Raw genomic sequence first — 24,912 nt, 5'->3', positions numbered from 1 at the left:
TAGATTCTCTCCATTTGAAAATGGTGTAAAGGCCATAATGATCTACCGAAACCCGAGATCTCATGTCTAAATGACTTGGCTGTTGGAGATAAACATCAAATCGACAAAGGCTCTATGTTGCTAAGTGTACTAAGGTGCTTGCTTTTACATCACTTGCACATCTTACAGAGTGAGTTTTTGTCACAGATCAATCAATTTGGGTTGGTGGTCTTTCGGGGTCCTTCCCCCACCTAATATATTGTTACCCCTCCAAACAAAATAAAAAAAATAAATCAACCAACTAATCAACTGTGGCAACAGCAGCAAAGATACTAGTCCATCATTTCTTGCCACAGCTGTATGAGTTTATAAAATTTGACTAGTAATTTTTGTAGACCTTGGAATGTCATCAGTTATGCCTTTCTGACAGTTACCAAAAAGTCATCACCAGTTTGTACAAATGGAATTTTCATGGTGAACATGTGAGAAGTCTTTAGCAATCCTGCATCACGTGCTGCAGAAAAGTTTTCATTGTAGCTCACTTAAAGTTTCTCTAACAATGTCCATTGTTCCAACTAGAACTGTTATAACTTATTCAAGCTATATTCACCAATATCTGGAGATATGCATCTGTAATAAATATTTGTAACAAAGTATGAGAATGCATCAATGATTTTGAATGATGCATTTGAATTGAGCAATAACCAGAATCAACAAACCAAGAAATACAATTATTCACATCTCTCAGGCAGAAGTACAGTGTATACCAGTAATCATAATCTGCCAAATTTTCTCCCAACCATACTGATTCGGTGGAAAATGGTGCTGAGCTGATGTCCAGTATGGACACTGTGGCCACCATCTTGAAAATCTTATTATTGCTACTCCTCTTGACTGATTGGTTTTGTTCTGAAAGACTTCTTAAGATGTCTGTTTAATGCTAAATAAAAATGGTACTGATCTGATGTCCAATATTTCCACTATGGCAGCCATCTTGAAAATCTTATTGCTGTTCCACATGAATGGATCATGGTTTTTTATAACTAGAAGTCTGATGAAGTCTACTTGGTCTTCAGTGAAAATAATGCCAATCTGACATCCAATATGGTCACCACAGCAACCATCTTGAAAATGTTGTTATTGCTACTCCTTTCTAAATGGATGGCTTTATAAACACAGGGTTTTCACCAGTATACTTCTTATGATACCTGGTTTATCCAAATGATGACAGTGCCAGTCATGCAGCCAGTATGGCTACTATGACAAGTTTTAAAAATTTTGTTGCCATTTCTCCTCTTGGATTATTTTGACAATGAGTTTCACCAGTTCCTAAATGAAAATGGTGGCAGTCATACATCCAACATGGCTGCCACAACAACTGTCTTAAAAATCTTGATGTCTGTTCTCTGGAATGGAATGGATGATCATTATGACACATTTTCACCAAAAGACATCTGATGATGTCTGCTTTGTCCTAAATGAAAATGGTGTCAGGCTGATATCCAATTTGTACCACAGCAACTAATTTGAAAATCTTGTTATCATTGAAGAATATCAGAGATGGTTTCAACACTCAACAATTAAAAGGAAGAATTGGTTTTATCCTGAATTTCTGGAAATTCTTTTTGCTTAGTAGAGCATTAGTCCCTTCAAGGAACTCTTCTTTTAAAAGCATATGATCTGTTAGGTAATGGTACTGTAAATACATTAAGGGCTATATTATGGCAAGGAAATGGGAGATAAGTACCTTTGCCAAGGTTATATGAAGGCAGACGATCCGATCTGGACTGGGCATGTATATAAGGGACCGATGCGGTTGCCTAGTGGTTAGAGTGTCTGCTTTGGATGCGGAAGGTCGCAGGTTTGAACCCTAGCCAAGTCATACCAAAGACTTATAAAAATGGTACTAACAGGTGCCTTGCTTGGTGCTCAGTACTAAGAGGTTAGTGTTAGGACTTGTTGGCCTGGTGTCAGGATAATATGACTGGGTGGTACATCATGCATTATGTCTGCGGCATGATGCCTCAGTGCTAGACATCACTATAAACTGCCACACTGCAGATATTGTAGTGATATGACTTAATATTTTTTAAAGCTACATTAAAAATCCTAATCACACACACACACACATGCACACACACACACACACACTGGGCAGATATTGAACCTGCAATCCTTTGATGATAAGTACAGTGCTCTATCAACAGAGCTACTGCAATTCCCCCTAATAAGCTACTGTATCATATTTTGCTGAACATATTGACAGTTCAGATTTAGTCTCTTTTCATTCAAGAAAATCCTTATTGCCTAGTGAGAGTTGTTCGGCAAAATACAGTTGGGACCCTGGGAAAGTATTTTAATATGGAGTAGTCACACATTATAATTTTTATCATTTTTATATGAACTGTTTGAGTAATATGTGTACCCTGGCATATCATTGTGTATCATTTCTCTTGAAAGCTAATGGTTACATCTGTTTAAGTTGGCAATCATGGAGTCTCAGTATATCGCTACAGTGTGCAAAAAAGTGGTGAAATTAAAAACAAAGTATTCCTTAAAAGATGTTCACTATTTTTTATTTGCTAGATATTATCATCAATACAGAAAATGCAAATGATGTTTGGAAATATCATGCTTATGAAAGTATTTTAATATAAACTTCAGAAAATATAGTGTATTACCATGCATTGAGCACTGCCATATTGTCAGCATAAAGTGTGAGAATGATATTAAGGCATGAGAAGATCTCCAAGTGGTTCATTGTTTCATGGAATAATTTGGTGTTTACTGCATTCCTATATACACTGCAGCTAAGAATCTTGCTTGAGCAAATTATTTTCATAATATCACAAATTTAACCACATTTAACCTCAAGTTATGTTTGTTTTTAGTTGAACTGTGCCTTTTATTTGCTGGCAAGGACTTTGTACAAGTTTGTTATGATTTCCAACCTAAGTAAAAATAAAACTGATGATGCCTTGATCACTGGCACTGTTTCAGGGCCCAAACAAATAAAAGCATTGGTTCCTTACTTTAGGGTCAGTATCAGAAACGCTTTAGTAGAAGTAAGTAGCTATATTTGGCATGGAAGTACTGTAATTAAGAGTTTCAAATGCTGACTACATGTAGCCATTGTGAACAAACTGACCATGTTATGTCAGGGACAGTCTATGATGGTGGCTGACTTTGACAGTGAAAATACAGTACTGTCAAGTGATTTATTTAATATAAATACAAGAGATTTTCTGCTGTAGTGTGGAAATTATTTTTAAAAAACCCTATATACTATTTGTAATAAATAAATTCAACATGGACTTCAAATATAATGAATCCTGTGCAGATCTATCTTGATTATTGTTACCCTTATTTATTAAACTTGATGTAATCAGTTGCTTCCCTTTATATTCAACAGGCTTTCATTGCTAGTGACATCACTTTTGCAATGAAGCCCTATTTTCGTGGGCCATTCTGTGCTACAGATGTAAGGGAAGTCTTGGTTATTGGATACCTGAAGCATGTCAACTCAGCCTGTAAGGTAATATTAAAATTCAGTTAGGTGTTTTTACTTAGACATTAGTCATGGCAGTCATATATAAGACATGTTATAAATGTTGGCAACATGTTTTCAGTGATATATAAATGTTTTATATTGTGTGATAGGAATACATAAATGGTACCACTGTAAAGAAGATAAATTCAGGTCTTTGAAAATATACTCATAGACAAGTTTAGTCCCACTTAGGTGATTATACAGGTAAATCAAAAGATTAGTTTAAGGTAAATTTCATTGTATTCAGGCAGAAAAATGTTAAATAAAGCAATTATAGAGAAAGGGTATTTTGATACATAGTGATGCTCTCTCAAATCATGCCTTGTATTTATGCAGTGTTATGTCACATTTCAGGGAAAGCCACATGTGGGCAATGATATTTCTACAGGTGTGAAATTAAACTGAAATATACAAGATTTTATGTTCTTTTCTGTGATAATAATTATGAATAAACCCATGTGCTTTAACTTTGGTTGCATCAGAGTAACTTAATGAAAGTCCAAATGACACTACTTTGGCTAGCATGTCATTTACCTGTGTCAGGTAGTGTTGTATCTGTCACATTACATAATTTCTCCAAAATTGGTTCCAAAAAGTTTGAATTTCAAACTTTTAGACTAATACATTTCATCTCTGTCAAAAATCCTAACTTTATAGTGTGTTATCAGTCCAAGCACCTTTGTGTTGATTTTGGTCAGTGTCTCGCTTCAGGTGTACATTCATAATTGTAAATCTTGCTATTTCCAAAAATAGATAGTCGCTTTAAAACACCCAGAAATATTCCAGAGGTGTTCAGAATCCATCAAATACTTGTGTTGGGCCTACACATTCAGAAAATGTTTGGATATTTTGATCCAGTTGAGATTTAGTCCATTGAGGAAACTCGGGCAAATTCAAGCCTTCACATTACTCATTGTCATCATTATTGCCAACATTATCCCTCCATTATTGTTGCATATGTTCCCACTCTTTAGTTTAATTACAAGATCAGAATTCCCATATTTTATAATCTGTCATCTCCAGAAATTTCCAGTGTGTTATTAAGTAAGTCTGCCATTTTTGGATGCACTTTGATACATGACTTTGAAGATTTTCCTTTATTCATAGGAAAAATCCCCTTTTTTGTTAACAGCCTACCTTAAAGTCAGATCTTATCCAAATGGTATATAAATGAATCATACTATTAAATAATTATTTACTAATGGGTTTTCCCTGATGCTTACCAATCATAGAACATAGTGTCAAAACATGACATGTACAGGAGACTGGAATACTGGTCTGCAGTGTTGAGCAGGAGTTATTGTTCCTGGACCACTTTACTGGTCTGAAGTTTTGAAAAGGTTAAGTACCCAATGTTGGACTCTTTGTGATTTGTTTTTTTTTCTTCTTTCTTTTAGTTAATTAATATAATGTAACTAATACAATTCCAAATATCATGTAATTCTAAATTTACTCTGTAAAATTATTTTTAAACAGTTATGAAGTTAGTTAGTAATAATCCATGTACATTTCAAGTTCAAATCTTGATATAATAACTTGCAGATTGCTTGCATTAGACCTTGTTGTGAGAATTTTTGTTAACAAAATTACATAACAAATTTTTCAGTCACACTGAAGTTCTTGGAAGAAAATAGCTTTCTCATTTTTGCATTGTTTTATTGCATATCTTTGAACAAAGTCATTATCTATCACTGTCAGCTGCTGCCACTGCTGTTTCTCTGTATATCAACTTTTCACATCACAAATTTCTGGATGTAAAATCCAACACCCCTGTTGTAACACAGAAAGGCATATGCACTGTTCTAAAACAACTTGCTGGTATTGATAATTTGTTTTGCCAATTTTTATGAACCTAGAATAACCAGTACAGTACTCCCTCATTGTAACACCATATGGGAGTGATAGAGTAGACTACCTTATAATGAAGTAAATTATACATATGTCATTGTTACATGACAATGTCTACCTTGTAATAGGAATGGCACTATAATAATGTGCCTTATAATGGAACAGTGCTATAATATGAAGGAACTAAGATATCTTTATGCATTTGCTTCAGGAGTTCTGCGAGGGATCTGGTGAAAAGGGATCAGCACCTCCATCTTTATTTCTTATTTTGTCCAGATTGTGTTTAGAGTTTGACTCCTCTACCATTTCATATCTGGTAAGATTCTTCTTGTTTTAAAACTAACCTATAATTTAACTGGTCCTTTGCTAATATTTATCATCAACAAGAAATGTATAATCTGATTGCTACTTGCACCATTATAATCCTCCTCCTCCTCCTCTTCCTTCTACTTCCATATGTAGAATATCATCCTCAGAGTTTCTGGTTGATGAATGTTGTTCAGTTCTTGTTCCCATTTTAGATATCCCTGACAGAGGAGCAGTTTGAGGTAGACTGTAGGAGTAACCTGACACAAGTCTCCCAGCTATGCACTGAAGCCAAGAATACATCTCAGATGCTTCTAAACCACTTTGTTAAAGTCCAGGGGCTGGCCATTTCACAGGTACTTTCATTTGTTTGCTTTAAATGCGGACTATCCTCCCACAAAAAATGGTAACGATAATTTTCTAGATGTAAGTAATAGATTATTATGCCACGTGGATTTCATTAGGCAAAGTGTCAGTAATTTGAATAAGGTTGAAAATTCTTTAATGTGCTGTATAGAGGGTTGGAACAAATTACTGCACAATCATCACTTGTTCTTGGCCCTTTGATGTACGTTTTTTGAATTGCCAGATGAAACAGTTACATGCAGTGTTAGGTACATCATGTCCTTGCTATTAAAAAACACGTTGCATGGAATCAAGAATTAGTAATGATGATCTGATGATGGGTTACTTGTGGGAAGAAGTATAGGCCTCAACCTGCTGTACCAATTTCAATCTCTTTTTCTTCTTCAAATGGATATGTTCACTGGGATTAATTTTGTTGCCACCTTGGCTTAAAGTTTTGCAGTGCCTACATCCATTTATATGTTAATGTACTAAGGTGGTTGTTGAATTTTAGGACTGTTTTGTTTTAAAAATTTTTATTAGGTAAAATCTAAATCTATGCCAAGAAATAAGTGTCACACAGTAGACAACCCTCAGTATACTTAGCTTATAATCATAAAAGCATCACATGTGTTTGGGGATATAAATAAATAAATAAAAATTAAAAAATAAGTCAATATGGTGTGAATTTGATGTTCTGAAATCTGATAAAATCACTAAATACACAAGTCTGCAAATCAAGAATATACCATCTGACCTTTTAAAACTTTAGCATCATATTAAGGATGCCTAGAGATATTTACTGTATTTTCATTACCTTTAGCATCATATTAAAGATGCCTAGAGATATTTTCTGTATTTTCATTACCTTTAGCATCATATTAAAGATGCCTAGAGATATTTTCTGTATTTCAGAGATATTTTCTGTATTTTCATTACGTTTAGCATCATATTAAAGATGCCTAGAGATATTTTTTGTATTTTCATTACCTTTAGCATCATATTAAAGATGCCTAGAGATATTTACTGTATTTTCATTACCTTTTGCATCATATTAAAGATGCCTAGAGATATTTTCTGTATTTTCATTACCTTTAGCATCATATTAAAGATGCCTAGAGATATTTTCTGTATTTTCATTACCTTTTGCATCATATTAAAGATGCCTAGAGATATTTTCTGCATTTTCATTACCTTTAGCATCATATTAAAGATGCCTAGAGATATTTTCTGCATTTTCATTACCTTTAGCATCATATGTTTCTCATATCATCACTGTCTCATAAAAATGTATAAAGGTATATTAGACACTGATTTTTCTTTTAAAAATTAAAATCTATAAACTTATCAGAACATTATTAGAGAGATGCAGGTATACAAAAATTGTGTTTCTTTGAATTTTGTTCCAATCACCACTTCCTTGGATTGATGGTTATTAATAATAAATTCATAATTATGGTCATGGTGCCTGAAATGCATCAGAAATATTCTCTGTGATGATTACGATTTGACTGTATGAACTGTTTTCTTTTCAACTCAGTTATCCTCCACTGTCATGTTAAGTATGTAGCATTCCTTTTTATGACTTTGACTTTGTTTTAAACGTTCATATGCAGTTTCATGTTCAGAAAGGCTGGAAAAGTATTAGAATTTTCTCACCCAGGATCTAGGGATTTTTTTGTTAAAAGGTGAACAAAAAACCAAAGAGGAATTGGTAAGCTGAAATTAACATTACTAATCCAGTAAAAAATTTTAAATGCCAAGAAAGGATTTGTCCAGTTAAGGTTCTATAACAGTGCATGTGAAACTGATATTGTTTGGTGAATTCATTCATCTTTCTGGGGACTGCTGTGGTGGCCTAGTGGTTAGAGCATCCACCTTGGATGTGGGAGGTCGTGGGTTCGATCCCTGGCCGAGTCATACCAAAGACTTACAAAAATGGTACTAACAGCTGCCTTGCTGGGTGTTCAGCATTAAGAAATTAGTGACAGGACTGGTCGGTCTGGTATCAGGATAATGTGACTGGGTGGGACATCATGCTACATGTCTGTGGCATGATGCACCAGCGCTAGACATCACTATAAACTGCCACATTGCAGACATCGTAGCGATATGACTGAAAAATTGTTAAAGCTACATTAAAAATCCAAATCACATCACATCATTTTCCTGGGTATCCAATTTTTTAGTTTTTCAGAGAATGACATTTTCATTGATTCTTAAATACACGGATATGTGACTAAATGGGGAAGATGATCCAATCACCTTTTAAAACAAATTATTATTTATTGGGTCTTTCAGTATGTATTTTATAACAACCAAATAATGCATGAGAATGGGACCCAAACCAACCACCGTTATTATCTGCTAACAGAATTATATCCACAAAACTAAATACATGTTCTGTTCAGAGTTGGTAGGATGAACAGGTTTTAGGGAGATGTTGAGGCTCTCAGGACGAGACTTTTTCATGTATAATCAAAAAGGAGTCTTTTCCACTGATTCAGAAAAGCCCCCACAATCCATGTAGTTTTGTATTGTCATATTAAAATATTGAAGCATGGTTGTCACTTATAAAAGCTATATTCTGACCATGTGATATGAAATTATGGATTTACTATTTGTATCAAGCACCATATCAACCAGATTAAGGTTAAACAGGTATATAATAAAGTTGATTATCACCAATATTTAATCACCAATTGTTAGCACATTGTTAGATTTCCTCTGACTGGTTGTTTAGTGACATGTTTATCACAATTGCAGATGTTGCGGAAGAGTGTGGAGACAAGGGACTGGCTGAACACAATAGAGCCACGCAATGTGCGCGCTGTCATGAAGAGAGTTGTGGAGGACATCACATCCATTGATACACAGGTAATGTGTAAATTGTGACAAAGTTAAAAGATAATCTAAAACTAATATACCATTGTTTATAGAAAGTTTTTAAAGAGAATGTCCTTTAAAATATACAAGTCAAATTTTATTCTGTATGCCAGTCAACTGCATTATCCCTATTGAACCTAGGGTGTCACTACAACCTACATATATTTTTTGTTTTTACATTTCAGCTTAATATTTATGATACTCTGCTGCTATGTATTTTACATTTATTTCTAAAATTAATATAATAATGTTATGAAATTATATTGTCTCCATGAAATTTTCTTAAATATACCTCAAACTTCGCCTTTCTCGTTGGATATTTATTAGTTCAGGAGGAGTCATGAACATGCCACAAAAATACTAGTGGAAGAGATTCTTGATAGATTTGAACCTAAAACATTTTAATCTTTTATTATATTTTATTTGGAAACTGATTAGGTGTCTACTCATCTTTCTTAAGGTATAGGATTAATTTTTTTTGTATAGTTCACAACTCAATCAGTGTGTAGATTTCTAACCAGCATAGTTATGGATTATATCTTTTTGTATAGTTCATGTCTCAATCAATGTGTAGATTTCTAATCAACATAGTTATTGGTTACATAATTTTGGTATAATTCACGTCTAAATCAGTGTGTAGATTTCTAATCAGCATAGTTATGGATTATGTTTTTGTATAGTTCACATCTCAATTAATGTTGAGATTTCTTCTTCAAAATACATTACTCAGTCATAACACCTTTGGAGAACTATCACTACCTTGCATATTCCATGTTAAAATTATTTAGCGTAAAGCTTAAAGCTGTCAGCTTACCTAGGTAGCAGTTAGGTAGCATGATCTCACCTTTATACTGGGATTGGTGCTAAATCTCACCTTTATACTGGGATTGGTGCTAAATCTCACCTTTATACTGGGATTGGTGCTAAATCACTCCTTTATACTGGGATTGGTGCTAAATCTCACCTTTATACTGGGATTGGTGCTAAATCCTGTGAAATCTTCAGCTCCTGCTTCTGCTAATTTTTATGTTAAATTCATGTCTCAATCAATGAGGAGATTTGGCTATGGGATTTCTTTTTGTTTGTCTAGTTTACATCTCAGTCAATGTGGAAATTTCATATCAGCATGGTAGCTTCTAAAAATAAATAAAACCTGTAGCAATGTTTTCTAAAGAACTGCTTTACTGAACTGGACCAGATTTTACAGAAGTACTATTAACCTGAAGGTCTTTCACATTTATAGAAATGATGCCAGGTATGGCAGCCATTTACACAACTTCATTGAAAAGGTACACTGAAAAACAGGATTTGGCCAACTCTAACAGCAATCAGTTTGGCATAGGTACCTTTCAATGTTTGACAAATGAATTTGATGTACCATCAGATATGAATGAAGGTATCAAAACTGCAGAAAAGGTGCAACAGTTGTTTTCATAACATATGCAGTTATTAGCACTGAAAGAAATTTCTACAGAAATCACCCTGCTGATCCCTATTTTCTGAGCAACTGCTCTTGTATTTGATTATTAGGTATATTTCAGGCGAGTGAGCTTAGGCTCACTGGGGCCGCTTGTTTAGTAGTACTACAGTCATAGCTGTTACAATAGCAACAGATCATCCTATCTATTTTTATGCTCATTTTCTGATACTTTAAGGATCAATTCTAACAGAATAAAAGACATGCCATGGTCAGTCAGTGTTGATGGTTACAGAGAATTGTTGTGCATTACACTCTACAGATTTTGGAAATATGATTTTACCCAAGCTGAACATGAAACAATTTTAGAAGAATTTTAATTATTCTGAAGGAATTATTTGAAACAGTTTTCTCTTTGATATCAAAATATGTATGTGTGTCAGTGCTGTTAGAGGTAAATAAGTCAGTTATTTGTTTGATGTTTGATACACATTTACTATAAAACATGCAAATTTGAGTGTACTATTAAAGATGTACATTCATTGAAAAACTAATTTGTACAGAAGATCTCATAAGGGAACATTGATGATCAACTTGAGTGACCTTCTATAAATATGTTCTTATTATTATTCTTATTAAAAGTACCTTTGTTGTATAAATTGACAGGTTGGGCAGTTGTATGAGGAAGGTGTGAGGAATGAAAGAAGCAGTGACTCTAGTCGACGTACACACAGCCATACTGCTTCATCCTTACAAAGGAAACAAGGGAGCCAGTGGAATTTTACACCAAGGTTAAATATCAGTATGTTCTTGGCTTAACCCAAACAAACTTTTGTCACTAAAATGTACAGTCAAGCTTTGCATATTTTCAGTATGCATATTGAATGATGGTTACAATCAGCATTAATAAAATTTTCACTCAGTTTGCAAAATGTGTATGCTATGAAACCCTGTACCCTGTTGACATGTGATCATTTATGCTGATGGATCCTTGTTTAACTGGTTTTGTGTGTGTGTGTGTGATTTGGTTTTTTAACGTCATATCGCTATGATGTCTGCAGTGTGGCAGTTTCTAGTGATGTCTAGCACTGGTGCATCATACCTCAGACATGTAGCATGATGTCCCACCCAGTCACATTATCCTGACACCAGGCCAACCAGTCCTAACACTAACCTCTTAATGCTGTGCGCCATTTTTGTAAGTCTTTGGTATGACTCGGCTGAGGTTTGAACTCATGACCTCCCGCATCTGAGGCAGATGCTCTAACCACTAGGCCACTGGAGCGGTCAACTCATTTTGTAATATTATGGAAAGCTTACAAGATTCATTCCTCTGTAAGAACATTATAGATGTTTTTGCTGATAGTTTTTCTTGTATTGGAACTTTCAGAAATTTGCTCAAAGTTTGGTCCTTACAGTTTGAATAGGACCGCTCCGGTGGCCTAGTGGTTAGAAAAATTTAATATTTTCAGACATGCTATTTAAACTAGAAGAAAAATCATTTTGAAAATTGTAATAAAATCAAAGCGGTGATTTTTGTATATAGTTTGGTTTAGAGTTACTGTATGTTTCCTTTATTATTGTCTCAGTTATGGAAAGATTTCTCCATCAAATACATTACCTGATCGCACTAACATTTGGATTACTCTACTACCTCTGAATGCAGTCCTTCCTGAAAGATGAACAAATGTCTTTTTGTTTTAATTTATCATACAGACAGAGGAAATCAACTCTTACAGGTTAACTTGCCTTTTTACCCAAGAGGTGTCTACCATTATAACCATATATACCTAGTTTTCACTTCATGCTGTAAACAGGATTGCAATTTATTCTGTATTTAAATTCAATCATCCACATTTTTATTTCAGTAGTATAGTAAGTCACAATGTTGTTTTATACAGTGCATACACAAGTTTAGTGGATTATGGTGAATTTGTATTTTTGTAATTATCATACCATTAATTGCTGTGATGTGTTATTTTGATTGGTAACATACAGTTTCACCAGTGAAATTTTTCAGACTGTGTACTGTAAAAATTTGCATTCCAGGATCCAGACATACCTTATTTTGATGTTGATAAAGTGTACAGACAAGTCTTTAATGCCTCATCACAGTTAATCCAAGGTATTGTGATGTCTTCCTCCTTACTTGACTTTGCAGGTCTGAAGATTTTTCGTCTATCTGAAATGGCTGCTAATTATCAGTGCTGGGTTTTGAAGCATTCCATCCATTTCTGTTTTCCACTACTGTTAGGGTATTGAATTAAGGAGATGAGAAAGCATGTGGCAGAAGAGTTGCCCATTTAGTTTTCAGTGCAATCTCATATATCTGCATGACCATATCAGGGAACATTCAAGAGGAGAAATGACTGTCTCCAGAGAAATCGCAGGTGCAGATCTCAACAATGGCATGTTTTTTTCCTGGCCAAGTTACTTATATACAGTTATGTGCCTCGTTTTTCACAGGCATGCATGGAAAGAAGAGAGAAAGTTTCTTCTTCACTAGGCCTTCTGCCAGTCATTAGCAACAAAACCTGTCAGGGTGTCTCCATATTGTATTATAGGACCTACCTTCCCTTTAATTGTCAAGATGGAACACCTAATTGATCCCATGAAGGTGATGTTTTATGGAATAAAATCTAGTTTTTGCTTGTAAATAGCAGTGGAGATACAAAGAGATTCCACTTGACATGTCTAATGCAGTCTTTGGGCCTTCACTATGAGTTCAGGACTTCCACCCTAGAGATGTTGACATTCCTCAAAAACACTTCAGAAACATTTGGTAAGTTTGTTTTTGGTTCACAACATGAGCAACATTATTTCTGTCGTTATCAGTGGATAATCATTGTTGAGAAGTCGGACCTTATCCCTTCTCAACATTTTGTCTATGCAGATATGAAACCCTTAACATGTATCATCTTCGCGTCTTTCATCCAGATGTATAAAGGTATGGTTCATGCAGCAGAGTAGGTATCAATGAATATGTTAACATTGGACCTTCAATAAAATGTTTGACCACAACATATCCCCGTTCAGGATAACCACCACAGAGACAGCGGCATGCCAGGATGTCATGTTGCAAAAACATTTTGGAAGTGTGGTTTTGGTTCACAGCATGAGTAACTCATTCATGCTTCAGGATGGATAATCAATGCAGGGTTGTCCAGGGAAACTCCTCTTTCATGCCTCGTTCCGTTCATGGTTGTTCAGGGAAACTCCTCTTTCATGCCTGGTTTCTTTCAGGGTTGTTCAGGGAAACTCCTCTTTCATGCCTGGTTCCTTTCAGGGTTGTTCAGGGAAATTCCTCTTTCATGCCTGGTTCCTTTCAGGGTTGTCATGATACTTGAAAAGGAGTTTTGAGCTTCACTCATAGAGAGGACTGAAATAGCTGAAGATCCTCTGCTTCAAAGACATACAAATGGTAATTAGATATTGTCAATGATTGTTATCACGTCACTGATGTCACACCACCCAAGCACAAATTCCCTGATGGCTTATTTCTTTCTCATTCTCACTAAAGACAAGAAGTTAGCTCCTATGACAGTTGATTGATACTATTCCATGATCTCAGAAATGTTTAGAATTCTAGGAAGAGATGATGTTGGCTGCAACAAGGAAATCAGTGATTTGCAGTCCAGTTTTGACATATCTGGACCATGGTCATTCAGCTTGTTCTCTACTGGAATCTCACATAGGTTTTGACATGGTCAAACTGATCTAAATTTGAACCACGATCTTCCACCTCACTGAAGTAGCTATCATACAAGACTTGCAACTTAATGATAATACTAGCTTCAGCATGAATAATATACATATATACATATATACATATATATATATATATATATATATATATATATATATATATATATATATATATATATATATATATATAGTGAGAAAGTCATTTTTTTCATCTTTCAGGGAAGGCTAGATTCAGATGTAGCAGAGAGAGTAATCCAAATATTAGATATTAGTGTGATTTGATAATGTATTTTGATAGAGAAACATAATTTACTAGAATATTTGCTTTCCCACATTGTGACCATCATAAAGAAACATGATAAAATACAGCAGGCCTAAATTAATAGCCCTCTCATTGGTCTTGGATGAAAAGGATAATTCTGTGCTAAGCAAATATAACTGACATGTTAGAAAGGTTATTTGAGATAAAACTTGCAGCATGTGATAAAATTTTATTTGTTTTGAACCAAGAAACTTTTGTTATCCTAAAGGTCAGGAGGATTAATTTGAAAATGGAAAAACTAGTCATCCAAAATATCAGTAGGATTAATTTGAAAATAGAAAAATCGATCATTCAAAAGGTCAGTAGGATTATTTTGAAAATGGAAAAACCAGTCATTCAAAAGGTCAGTAGGATTATTTTGAAAATGGAAAAACCAGTCATCCAAAAGGTCAGTAGGATTAATTTGAAAATGGAAAAACCAGTCATTCAGAAGGTCAGTAGGATTATTGTAAAAATGGAAAAACCGGTCATGACAGCTGAGCCAACATTTAAGTTAGTACATAACAGTGCATACAATTATGTTAACAAATATTTAGTACCCATTGTGCTATTTAAGTAAACATTTTGATACCTGTGTTTTGACTAAGGAAACCTAATTTGAGTAGCAGCCTAAAAAGCTGTTAAACACCGTCTATAGACATAAGCCTGTATTTCACTTAATAAAACATCCATTGACAAGTTGTAGGATTAAAATTAAGTGAATAAATCAGTCAGAGCATAAAATGACTATGTCTGGTAGATTTTCTGACAACTTTGGAATTTCATGAGAATTGTTTGTTTTCATACATTTTAACTAACATTAAAATACAGATTATACTTGATGATTCAACTGCAGACTGTATCATCTGCCACATAATGCACTGGCAGGTCTGGGATTAGTAAGAAGAACAAACAACATAGACCTTGATCTGCAGTGCATTACATGATGGCAGATTAGGGCCAATGTTGCTTGCAATTGAAGCTGACTTATAAGCGAGTATATTTAGCATGTTTTCAGAAACAGTTGTCAATTGCTGATGTATTGCTAAAAAAATTCCAGTTGATGCAAATGAAATGTTTTTCCGATCAACTCTCTTCCTGTAAAAAATAGGTGGGACCCAGGGAAGGCACATTCAACATGGAGTAGTCACCCATAGATGCAATTTAGAGCTTTGACTAATTTTTATTTTAACTTTTTGAGTAATCAGAGTACCCTGGCATATATTGTTTTTAAAAATGTCTTCCCTTGGTGCCCTATATGATTAAGCGGAACAGCCCTCAGATCATTGCCATCCTGAATGTACACAACTTGTACAAAGTTATTTAATGCTATATTTTACCAGTATAATAATAATAATAATAATAATAATAATAATGAGGACTTTGTATAGTGCCTAATCTTTAGAAGCTCTAAGTGCTTTACAACATTAGACAACACCTATAAGATAAAAAAAACATATAATGATATGATTACAAAAACAAACACTATGAAATTAGAAAACATTAAAAAAACATGCTGAGAATATTTAAGGTAGGAAACATTATTAGGTCTTTAAGTTTGTTCTTGCAGTCGAAATAAGTGAGTTTTGAGAGCCCTGTTGAATGTGATCACTGTGTCTTTGTGTCTAAGTTCAGTGGGCAATTCATTCCATGTTGCTGGGCCCTGGTATGCAAAAGAACGCTGTCCATATGACTTTGTTTTCATAGTGGGAATAATGAGTATACAACTGTCAGATGAGGAGCGTAAGTATCTTGCTGGTGTGTATACATGGGTGAGGTCAGATAGGTATGTTGGACTAGAGTCCGTCAGTGAAACGTAGCACAGAGAACAAATTTTGTGTTTGATTCTGGATCGAATGGATAGCCAGTGTAGGGTACAGAGCAGCAGGGAGGTGTGCTCTGATCGTGGTACTCTAAGTATGATCCAAGCAGCTATGTTTTGAACTTTCTGAAGTTTCTGGAGCAGATATTGAGATGAACCAGACAGAATTAATAAGGTCATTATTTGATTAAATGTGATTCATACTAATGAACAGTTTTTATGTTGGGTTGAAAATCAATTTTTTGTCATTTGCTTATCTCAGTATTTGAAACAAATGTTTGGCCTTGTAAAGAATATTTATTTTTTTCATTTTATTTTTAAAATAGCTGTACAATAATTTCACTTACTTACTGTGCATTGCAAGCTATGACTTTGTAATGCATCTGGCTGATCACTGTATTATTATATTTTTATTTTATATTACCTTATGGGGATAGTTGTATTTCTAAAGACTTCCACATCAAGAAATTATACATCTGACAAGTATGTGTAGTTGGCAGGACACAGAGTCATCATCTTTTTCTCATTTTCTGCAATCCTCTACTGGCTTGGGAATGTAAATTATACTTGATTTGGACTAGGGAATGTACATTAGGCCTAATATGGACTTGGAGTGTAAATTAGGCCTGATTTGGGGTTGGGAATGTAAATTAGGCCTAATATGGACTTGGAATTTAAATTAGGCCTGATGTGGGCTTGTAAATGTAAATGAGGCATGATGTGGGCATGGGAATGTAAATTAGACCAGCTATGGACTTGGAGTGTAAACTATGCCTAGTATGGACTTGGGAGTGTAAATTAGGCGTAGTATGGACTTGGGAGTGTAAATTAGGCCTGATGTGTGCTTGGGAATGTAAATTAGGCCTGATATGGACTTGGGAGTGTAAATTAGGCATGATGTGCCACTAGTATCTCATAAGAGCTGACTAATGGATGCAAGAGCCACTATAATTCAGTGGTTAGTATGCCAGATTTTTCACCAGATGAGTGCATGTTTGATTCCTATCATTGGATCAGCCCCAATCAGCTACCATGTTGCATTCTTGAACAAGACACTTTTACTCAATTTGCCTCAATACTAAATAATCTACATGTGTTGCTGTACCCTAAAACACCAAACCAAACCTAACCATTTTCCACATTTACTTTATTTGACATGTATCGATAAAATGTATCATTGTCCACACTTACTTGTATTTAACATTTATTGATATTATGTATCATTTTCCACATTTTCTTGTATTTGACATGTATTGATATAATGTATCATTTTCCACATTTTCTTGTATTTGACATGTATTGATATTATGTATCATTTTCCACATTTTCTTGTATTTGACATGTATTGATATTATGTATCATTTTCCACATTTTCTTGTATTTGACATGTATTGATATAATGTATCATTTTCCATATTTACTTGATTTTGACATGTATTGATATAATGTATCATTTTCCAGCATAGACAACAGTCTGATGAGTAATATACAGAAGCTGTTCTCAGAGAAGATTGAAATTTTCAGTGCTGTCGAGTTCTCTAAAGTGTCAGTCCTGACAGGAATCATTAAGATTAGCCTTAAGGTTAGTACCTTAATGAAGTAAAAACTTTTTTGTTGTTGTTGGGTTTATGGGTTCTTTGAACATATTATTGGTTAGATCCTGTCAGTGAAGTGGGAGCTAAGTATCTTTCCCAAGGACACATTGCAGCAGCCAAATCAGGCTGACCTGGTTGGGAATTGAACCCATGACCCCATGATTATAAATCCAAAGCTCTGGCTTCCTAAATTAATCAATAAAATGTGTACAGTAAAAGTTCCAGAGTACCAATTTATCTGGCTTATTAAACAATGTTTGAATCTAAACCAGTTTCTAAATAGACTGCTAGCTAGTTCTTTGTTATATATATATATATATATATATATATATATATATATATATATATATATATATATATATAAATGCACAAAAGCATAAACATACATGTGTGTCTCAGAAGGATACATTATAAAAAAAATGGAAATAGATAGGACTCTGTCTGTTGTGGAATTGAGGGCATAAATTAATGTTTATAAATATTTTGATCTTAAATGTACCATATGTATTTGTGTACATGTCAGGTCCAACTAATGACAACATGCACCTGGATCTGCCAGCACAATATGCTGTGGCAGATCAGGGTCTGTGTTGTTTGTTCTACTGAATAATCCTAACAGGGTGCATAGATCCAAATCTGTTGGCACATTATGTGATGGCTGATCTGGGTCATTTCACTTTGCAAATGGATCCAACTTGTAAGTACGCATATACAGTGGATGAACTTGTAACCTTTAATAAGGAGTCATAATGACACTTTTGTTGCACAATCTTCATAATTTTTAAAATTGGTAATGATCTTCTCAGTATATGTTTGTATTTCCAATCTATATATTATCCAAAAATTGTCCAGCTTGTAGGTTACAGTTTGTAATTGTAGGGAACATTTCCTAGGTCCCTTAGAGTCTTTATTATTTTGTTTCAGAAAATGGGTCAGTTTAATAAGCAAATTTACAAATTTAATGGCTTACAAATTATTGATGAACATTTGTGCTTGGCAGATTCAGATGATAACTATTCATTTTGGGATAAACCTTCATTATACCATCAAATATTATCAAACTACCTTTTCCTTTATTTCCATCTATATGACTGTCTGTGAGTTCTCACTTCTTGTAACTGTCAGATTTTTGCAGCTCTTTGGCATAATTGGATGCCATTTAGTAGGTAAATTGCCTATTACTTGTGACTGTTCCTCTTAAATGTTGTCTTTCAGGTCCAATTTTTGTTACTGTTATTGCCATTTGGCAATCAGTCTCCACTTCAGCATATGATGGTATCTAGCATAACTCATGATAAATTCAACATATTCTGGCATTTACATTGCCTCATAGACCTATGTTCATTTCAAGATTTTTGTCTTGTCAGCTTCATATTTTGGAGTCATTGCCCTTGATAGTTACTTTCATATATTCATATGTTATGTTGCGTTTAGTCAGTAGAGCTAAAGAACCTTTCAAAATATTCTGACGTAATTTGGTATGAACACTGTATTACATTTGGCATTTAATGGTTTGGTCTTATCTGCTCCGGTTTGGACAGAGTTATAGCCCTTGACAAGCATGGAAATTTTGAATCCTGCCTGCAGTCAGCATAGCTCAAGAACGCATCAACATATTATGATGGAATATGGTAGGAGTTGGATTTCCATTACTCCACATGATTGTTTAGAAGGTCATGGGCCCATTTTCTTCCTATAAGTTTATGTTTCAGGCCATAAAGAGAATATCGTAATGAGCATTGTAGATATAGTTTCTTTTTTGTACCTTTTTGTGTTATTTGATATGGTAAACAATATTTCTTGTCTACTTTTATTGATATAATAAAATTTGCATGATAGTGAATAAGTCTATCCTAAGATGAATTCTCTTTTAGACATTTATGGAGTGTGTTAGACTGAGAACATTTGGTCGTTACGGGTTACAGCAGATACAAGTAGATACTCATTATCTACAGTTGTATCTATGGAGATTCGTCACTGATGAAAAGTAAGTCATTATCTCTATTTGATATCATTAAACACCACCAATCTGAGAAACAACATAATAAGTGGGAAAGATGGATCAATTTTTACTCAACTAATTCATCAAATAATTTTTGTGGCTTTGATTAATTATTCAGTTAAATCAATATATTTTATAGCTGTACATATCTTTTACTTTAGCACCAGTTTACAATAGATATTAATTTAATCAATGCCAGGAAAGGTGTAATCAGCATCAGGTTACCTTTGAAATTTACAGTCATGTGCAACAATAATCAATTACTGGTAAATATTTCATTGTTTCTAACAGCCATGCACAACATCAGTAAATTAGATGTTTGAATGCTTCTTAGTCACTGAATATTTTTCTTTCAGAAATTCAGTATTTTCAGTAGCAAAAAATGCTGTATTTGTTTAAAAATATTACTTGCATCAACATTTTTCTTAAATTTGTTCCTATATCCCTGTTTAGGAGGTTTTATCTATTTATTGTAAACTCTAAAAAGAAATTTAGAGATAAAGGAAAATTTTGAAAAAGATTGAAAGTAGATTTTATTGAACCTCAAGACATAGTGAAAATCCATTGCTGAAACCCAGTCTTTTGGAAAAAAGAAATGCTCAGCGGTCGGAAATTTTAGAGGTGGAGAAAACTGAGTAGTTTGGAGGTTTCAGAATGAGATCTGAAAACAAATTTTGACAAAATTTTGCTGATTAAACATTAGGAATTTTCTCAATCCATGTCTGTGCAGTATAACTGATGAAAAAATTCCTCTTTTCCTCTATGATTAAATTCTAATTTTAATGAGATAAAATGCAGAACAAAATAACTTCATACTTGAATGCTTATCTTTTGTTGTTTCAGCCTGGTACAGGTTTTACTGGATGAGATTGTGTGTAGTACAGTGCATCGATGTTTGGACCCTGTTTTAATGGAACCCAGTGTATGTATCTCGCACTTCTTAAAAACTTCATAAAAAACTCCTGCTTTCACTGACCTGGAAAAGTTGAGGAAATTTACTGAATCTTGAAATATATTTAATATTCACAGACAGGATGGTGTTTAATTCATTGACAAGGTATTGTTATCAGTCTTCCAGGTCTTCCCAAAGAATGATAAATTCCTGCATTTGAACAGATTAATAGTAATTTACATTGTGTCATAATTTTAACTGCAAGGCTAAAAAGAAATGTCATGCCCTGTAAGATTTTGTAAGACTCCTGTAAGAATTTGAAGAAAATTATTTCATTTGCAAAATGTCAGTTCAGATTGAGATACACTGTAATATCATGGCAGTGTCATCAAAAATGTTTCCTGTATTTTAGTATAATTATTTCTTATGCACACATCACTTTCAACCTTTCCCTTTTGATCACACAACAAAAGCATTGACTGTCTTCACTGCAGCCCTATGTAAAAACTGTGAGAAGACCAAATTTATGTAAAAAGATTAAGGTCCTATGCATCCCCAATGATAAAACTTTCTTGCTGTTCCAGATCTGTAATGACAGAGCAATATTTGTACTAACACCAAGTTATCTAACAAGTATATATCTTATATTTTTTGAAAATCATAGTACAGCAAATAAGTTACTAATAGTCTAGCAGTTATTTCTAGCATCAGAGAATTTTGAGTCAGTTTGTGGTCTACAAGTGTGATTGACAGTACAGAAATGGTCAAACAGTATTATATATATAACTTCCCAAGATCTGAAGTTGGAAAATGTACAACTAGTGTAAATTTATAACCCACATTTGTGGAACAAATCACTGATTTTTGTCTGTAAATAAAATGACACTGTATGGTACTAATGTTTGCAGATTAACCCATGCATTAAATGAACAGGTTAATTTGGAGAATAGCAGTCTTTTATGTGAGAATTTTAGGATATGAATGATAATTTGTTATGCTGAAAAATCCTAGATGCATGACAAATTATTTGAACAAATTAAGATCACACAAAATTTTTACTTAAGAACTTTTGTTTTCTTTTTCTTTCCAGGTGATAGAATTAATATGTGAAAGAGGCTAATAATATACAAGAAGGAAGACCTCATTTTGACTGTGCAATAATCAATTATTGTTTGGCTTGGGGATTTCAGTCCCTCCTTATCTGTGGCATTTTATCTTTTTTCTTTTCCCAAATATAGTTTATATTGCAAATAATAGTAACAAATTGCATAGTCTTGTTAAAATTAGTAACAAAGTATAGATCAAGTGGCATTTCACATTATTTTTTTTATTATATCAAGGGAGGTGACAAATGGTTATTCATTATGGTAGTCATCTTCAACAACAATTGTTCCACTTATGGTCATATATTAGAAAATGTCTTTTAAAGGAAATCAACTCACTAATTTCCCCAATACCATTTCAGATGTTAATATAAATTGCCTTATGTCAAGAAAAGAAAACGAAATTAGAATAGTAATGTCATGGGAATTATATACTTCTGTCTGATTTTGTGTCGACTTTCAGTTCTCTTAAATTTTATAATGGCACATAGGTTTTCTATTTCACAATTATAATAATAATGTTTAATATAGTTTTGAAACTATATGACATTACAAATTTAAATTGAGAAAATTCCAAGAAAAATGGCATTTTGTAAGCTTTTTTAAAGTGTAATATTTTTTCTTAAATATATGACCTAACTTGCAAGTTAACTGTCAATGCCATCACTGCCCCTTGGCTGCTAAAATCATACTTTGTCAACAGAGCACCTTGAAAATAAATTAAAGTTACCTTATTTGCCAGCATAGAACTCTGTTTTAATAGTAGACTTACTATCTTATAGAAATTGCTTTTGTGAGAAGGTAATAACTTTCACAAGGGCATGAACAAGTATTTTGATTTTAAACCATACAGTAAGTAATACTTGTCAACCTTTGACTGTTTTGCATCATATCTATTTTTTTCAGAATAAAGTTTTCAGATATTTACATTTTACCTTTGTCTGGTGCATATGCAAAAACTCACTACTGCAGGTATACATATTTATTCCATTAACTGTATATCCCTACAAAGACTGCCATATATGTCGAGATAGGCGGAGATTAGCATTGGTTTCCATTATGTCAGAATTAGCATATAAATAGGCATATAAGGTTTAGTTGCGGAAAAAAATCAGAACACATATAATTTTGCAAACATACTGCATGTCAAGAATCCAACAAATCTCCTATGTACATTTTCAGAGAATAATGACTAATTTACAAATTATGCAAAACTTCAAAAAATATTTTTTGTTTTCTGAAGTTCTATCATTTGATCTCAGTTATCATACCATGTAGATGAACTTAATGCAGCAGAAGCTCACACCTTTGATAAAAATGACAGGTCTTTATGTTTGTGGTCCTAATACTGGCCATTAAACATCATTAGGAGTTCTTCACTAACTTTCCAAGCTTAGGTCCTGTGACCAACATTAGCTTAATGTTCATATTTGTTGCAAACTGTGTTGTCCCTTAACAGTTTCATCATTTTTAGTTCTTCTGGTAATGCGGTCATGTCAGCTAATGGTATTGCCTTTCATTAGGTGTGCTTCATGCATCCATTTGTCCACATTTGCTGTTTTTAATTTCTCAAAAACTGCTTGACCATATTACATCAAAATTGTGCTTTTTACATCAACAATATTTTAGTTTACTCAAATGAGGAAAGCCTGCCATAAAACATAGCTACCATTACTATGCTCTTGTATTAAACCAGATTAAACCAGACTCAGAAAATACCCTTATTTTATATAAAACAAAATACACTATTTCTTGGACTGTTTCAATGTTTTGCACTGATTAGATCAGAAAATAACAAAGCTTCATGGTGATAGATTGAACAGTTTCAGAGAGGTGATATTTTGTAGAGTTAACAGAAAAGCGACAGTCACAATATTATACTTTTTATACGTTTGAATGCTGTAAAAGTATGGGTGAAGTTAGTTGTGTTAGAAAATTTACAAGGTAATACAAATGTTGATTTGTTGATTTAGACATGAAAAAAGATAGATGTCCTTAAGTGTTTTGGGAAGTTGAAAATGTACAGATTGCAATAAATATTGATTACTTCTAACAATCCTGATAGCTAGGTTGTTTAAGCAATGCAATATGAAGAAGGAATAAATGCCATATTTGGTGTGGATATTGCACAAATTTCTTTTCAGCTGAATAGACAGAACAACTCGAAAATCTCATAATCTTTTAGCTGATGATTTTTTATATGAAGTTACTGTCTTTTTATGAAGCATAGGAATGTTAATTTCTTTACCTGAACCTGAAATTGTTCATACATTTGAAAGTATTTTAGAAGCATGACAAATTGCTGAAAACTTAAATGTGGCAAAAAGAAAATAAAACATGCAGACTTAAAACAATGTTTAACTGAACAATTTGCCAACACATTAATTAAGCTAGGAAGAATTGATTCCCATACAGATGGTTCTAGATTATTCACATCGGTGACCAGTGGCAGGTAGATATTGTTGATATACAAGGGTATAATAAAATTACAAGAATGAATATGAACAAATTTTGACTAATGTTTTCTCAAAATACACTTGGGCTGAGAAATTGAAAATGACAAAGGAAGATGATATGGGCAATGCTTTCAGACAAACTTTGTGAGAGCAAAAGCCTGAAAATATACAGTTTGACAGAGGAAAGAAATTTTACAACAAAGTTAGGAATTTATTTTGAAAAAGAAAACATCAAGCACTTCTCCTTTTAATCGAAGAGCATATGTTGTAGATATGTTTAAAAGAAATATGAAGACCATAATGTGGAAGTATTTGACTCAGAATGAACCACAAAATGGGTTGATTGTTTTGCCTCCTGATGTAAGTAGATAAAACTCCCATTGAAACAAGTAGAGGAAAGTAGATCAAAGTATGGATCAGTCTGATTCGCATCCTTAACATTTGATACCTTTGGAACTATCAAATTATAAAATTCAGAATTTCAATATAACATCAATATTCAAAATCGTACAAGTAATGCTAGGCAATTCAGCTGGAAGACCTTAATGGAGAGGACATTAAAGGCATGTTTTGATGAACAAGAGTTATATCTATATGACAAAAAAAGATGACATACAAAAGTTTGAATGGTTTTGAAGAGTATGAAAGGTGAAAGATACATACTGGTGATATGGAAAGAATACAGTGAATCTGTTGTTATTATAC

At 33.6% G+C, this 24,912-nt stretch overlaps 1 protein-coding gene across 2 annotated transcripts in view; it reads left to right on the top strand.

Annotated features, from left to right (window-relative positions):
• The window catches only part of LOC149795688 (vacuolar protein sorting-associated protein 51 homolog), a 65,652-nt gene extending 42,974 nt beyond the window's left edge, over positions 1–22,678 (top strand). For both annotated transcript variants that reach the window (XM_089965558.1, XM_089965557.1), the window contains 9 exons: positions 3,392–3,514; positions 5,589–5,693; positions 5,899–6,039; positions 8,795–8,905; positions 10,998–11,122; positions 17,621–17,741; positions 19,629–19,741; positions 20,600–20,678; positions 21,739–22,678. In XM_089965558.1, the coding sequence (XP_089821684.1) occupies positions 3,392–3,514; positions 5,589–5,693; positions 5,899–6,039; positions 8,795–8,905; positions 10,998–11,122; positions 17,621–17,741; positions 19,629–19,741; positions 20,600–20,678; positions 21,739–21,768 (948 nt within the window). In that variant the 3' untranslated portion in view covers positions 21,769–22,678. The remainder of the gene's footprint in view (positions 1–3,391; positions 3,515–5,588; positions 5,694–5,898; positions 6,040–8,794; positions 8,906–10,997; positions 11,123–17,620; positions 17,742–19,628; positions 19,742–20,599; positions 20,679–21,738) is intronic.
• Positions 22,679–24,912: the final 2,234 nt, after the last annotated feature.

This window comes from Sinohyriopsis cumingii, chromosome 7, assembly GCF_028554795.1.
Source record: "Sinohyriopsis cumingii isolate HCF-2022 chromosome 7, ASM2855479v2, whole genome shotgun sequence".
Classification (NCBI taxonomy): Eukaryota; Metazoa; Mollusca; class Bivalvia; order Unionida; family Unionidae; genus Sinohyriopsis; species Sinohyriopsis cumingii.
The sequence above is the reverse complement of the archived record's forward strand: the minus strand, read 5'-3'. Positions and strand labels throughout refer to the sequence as shown.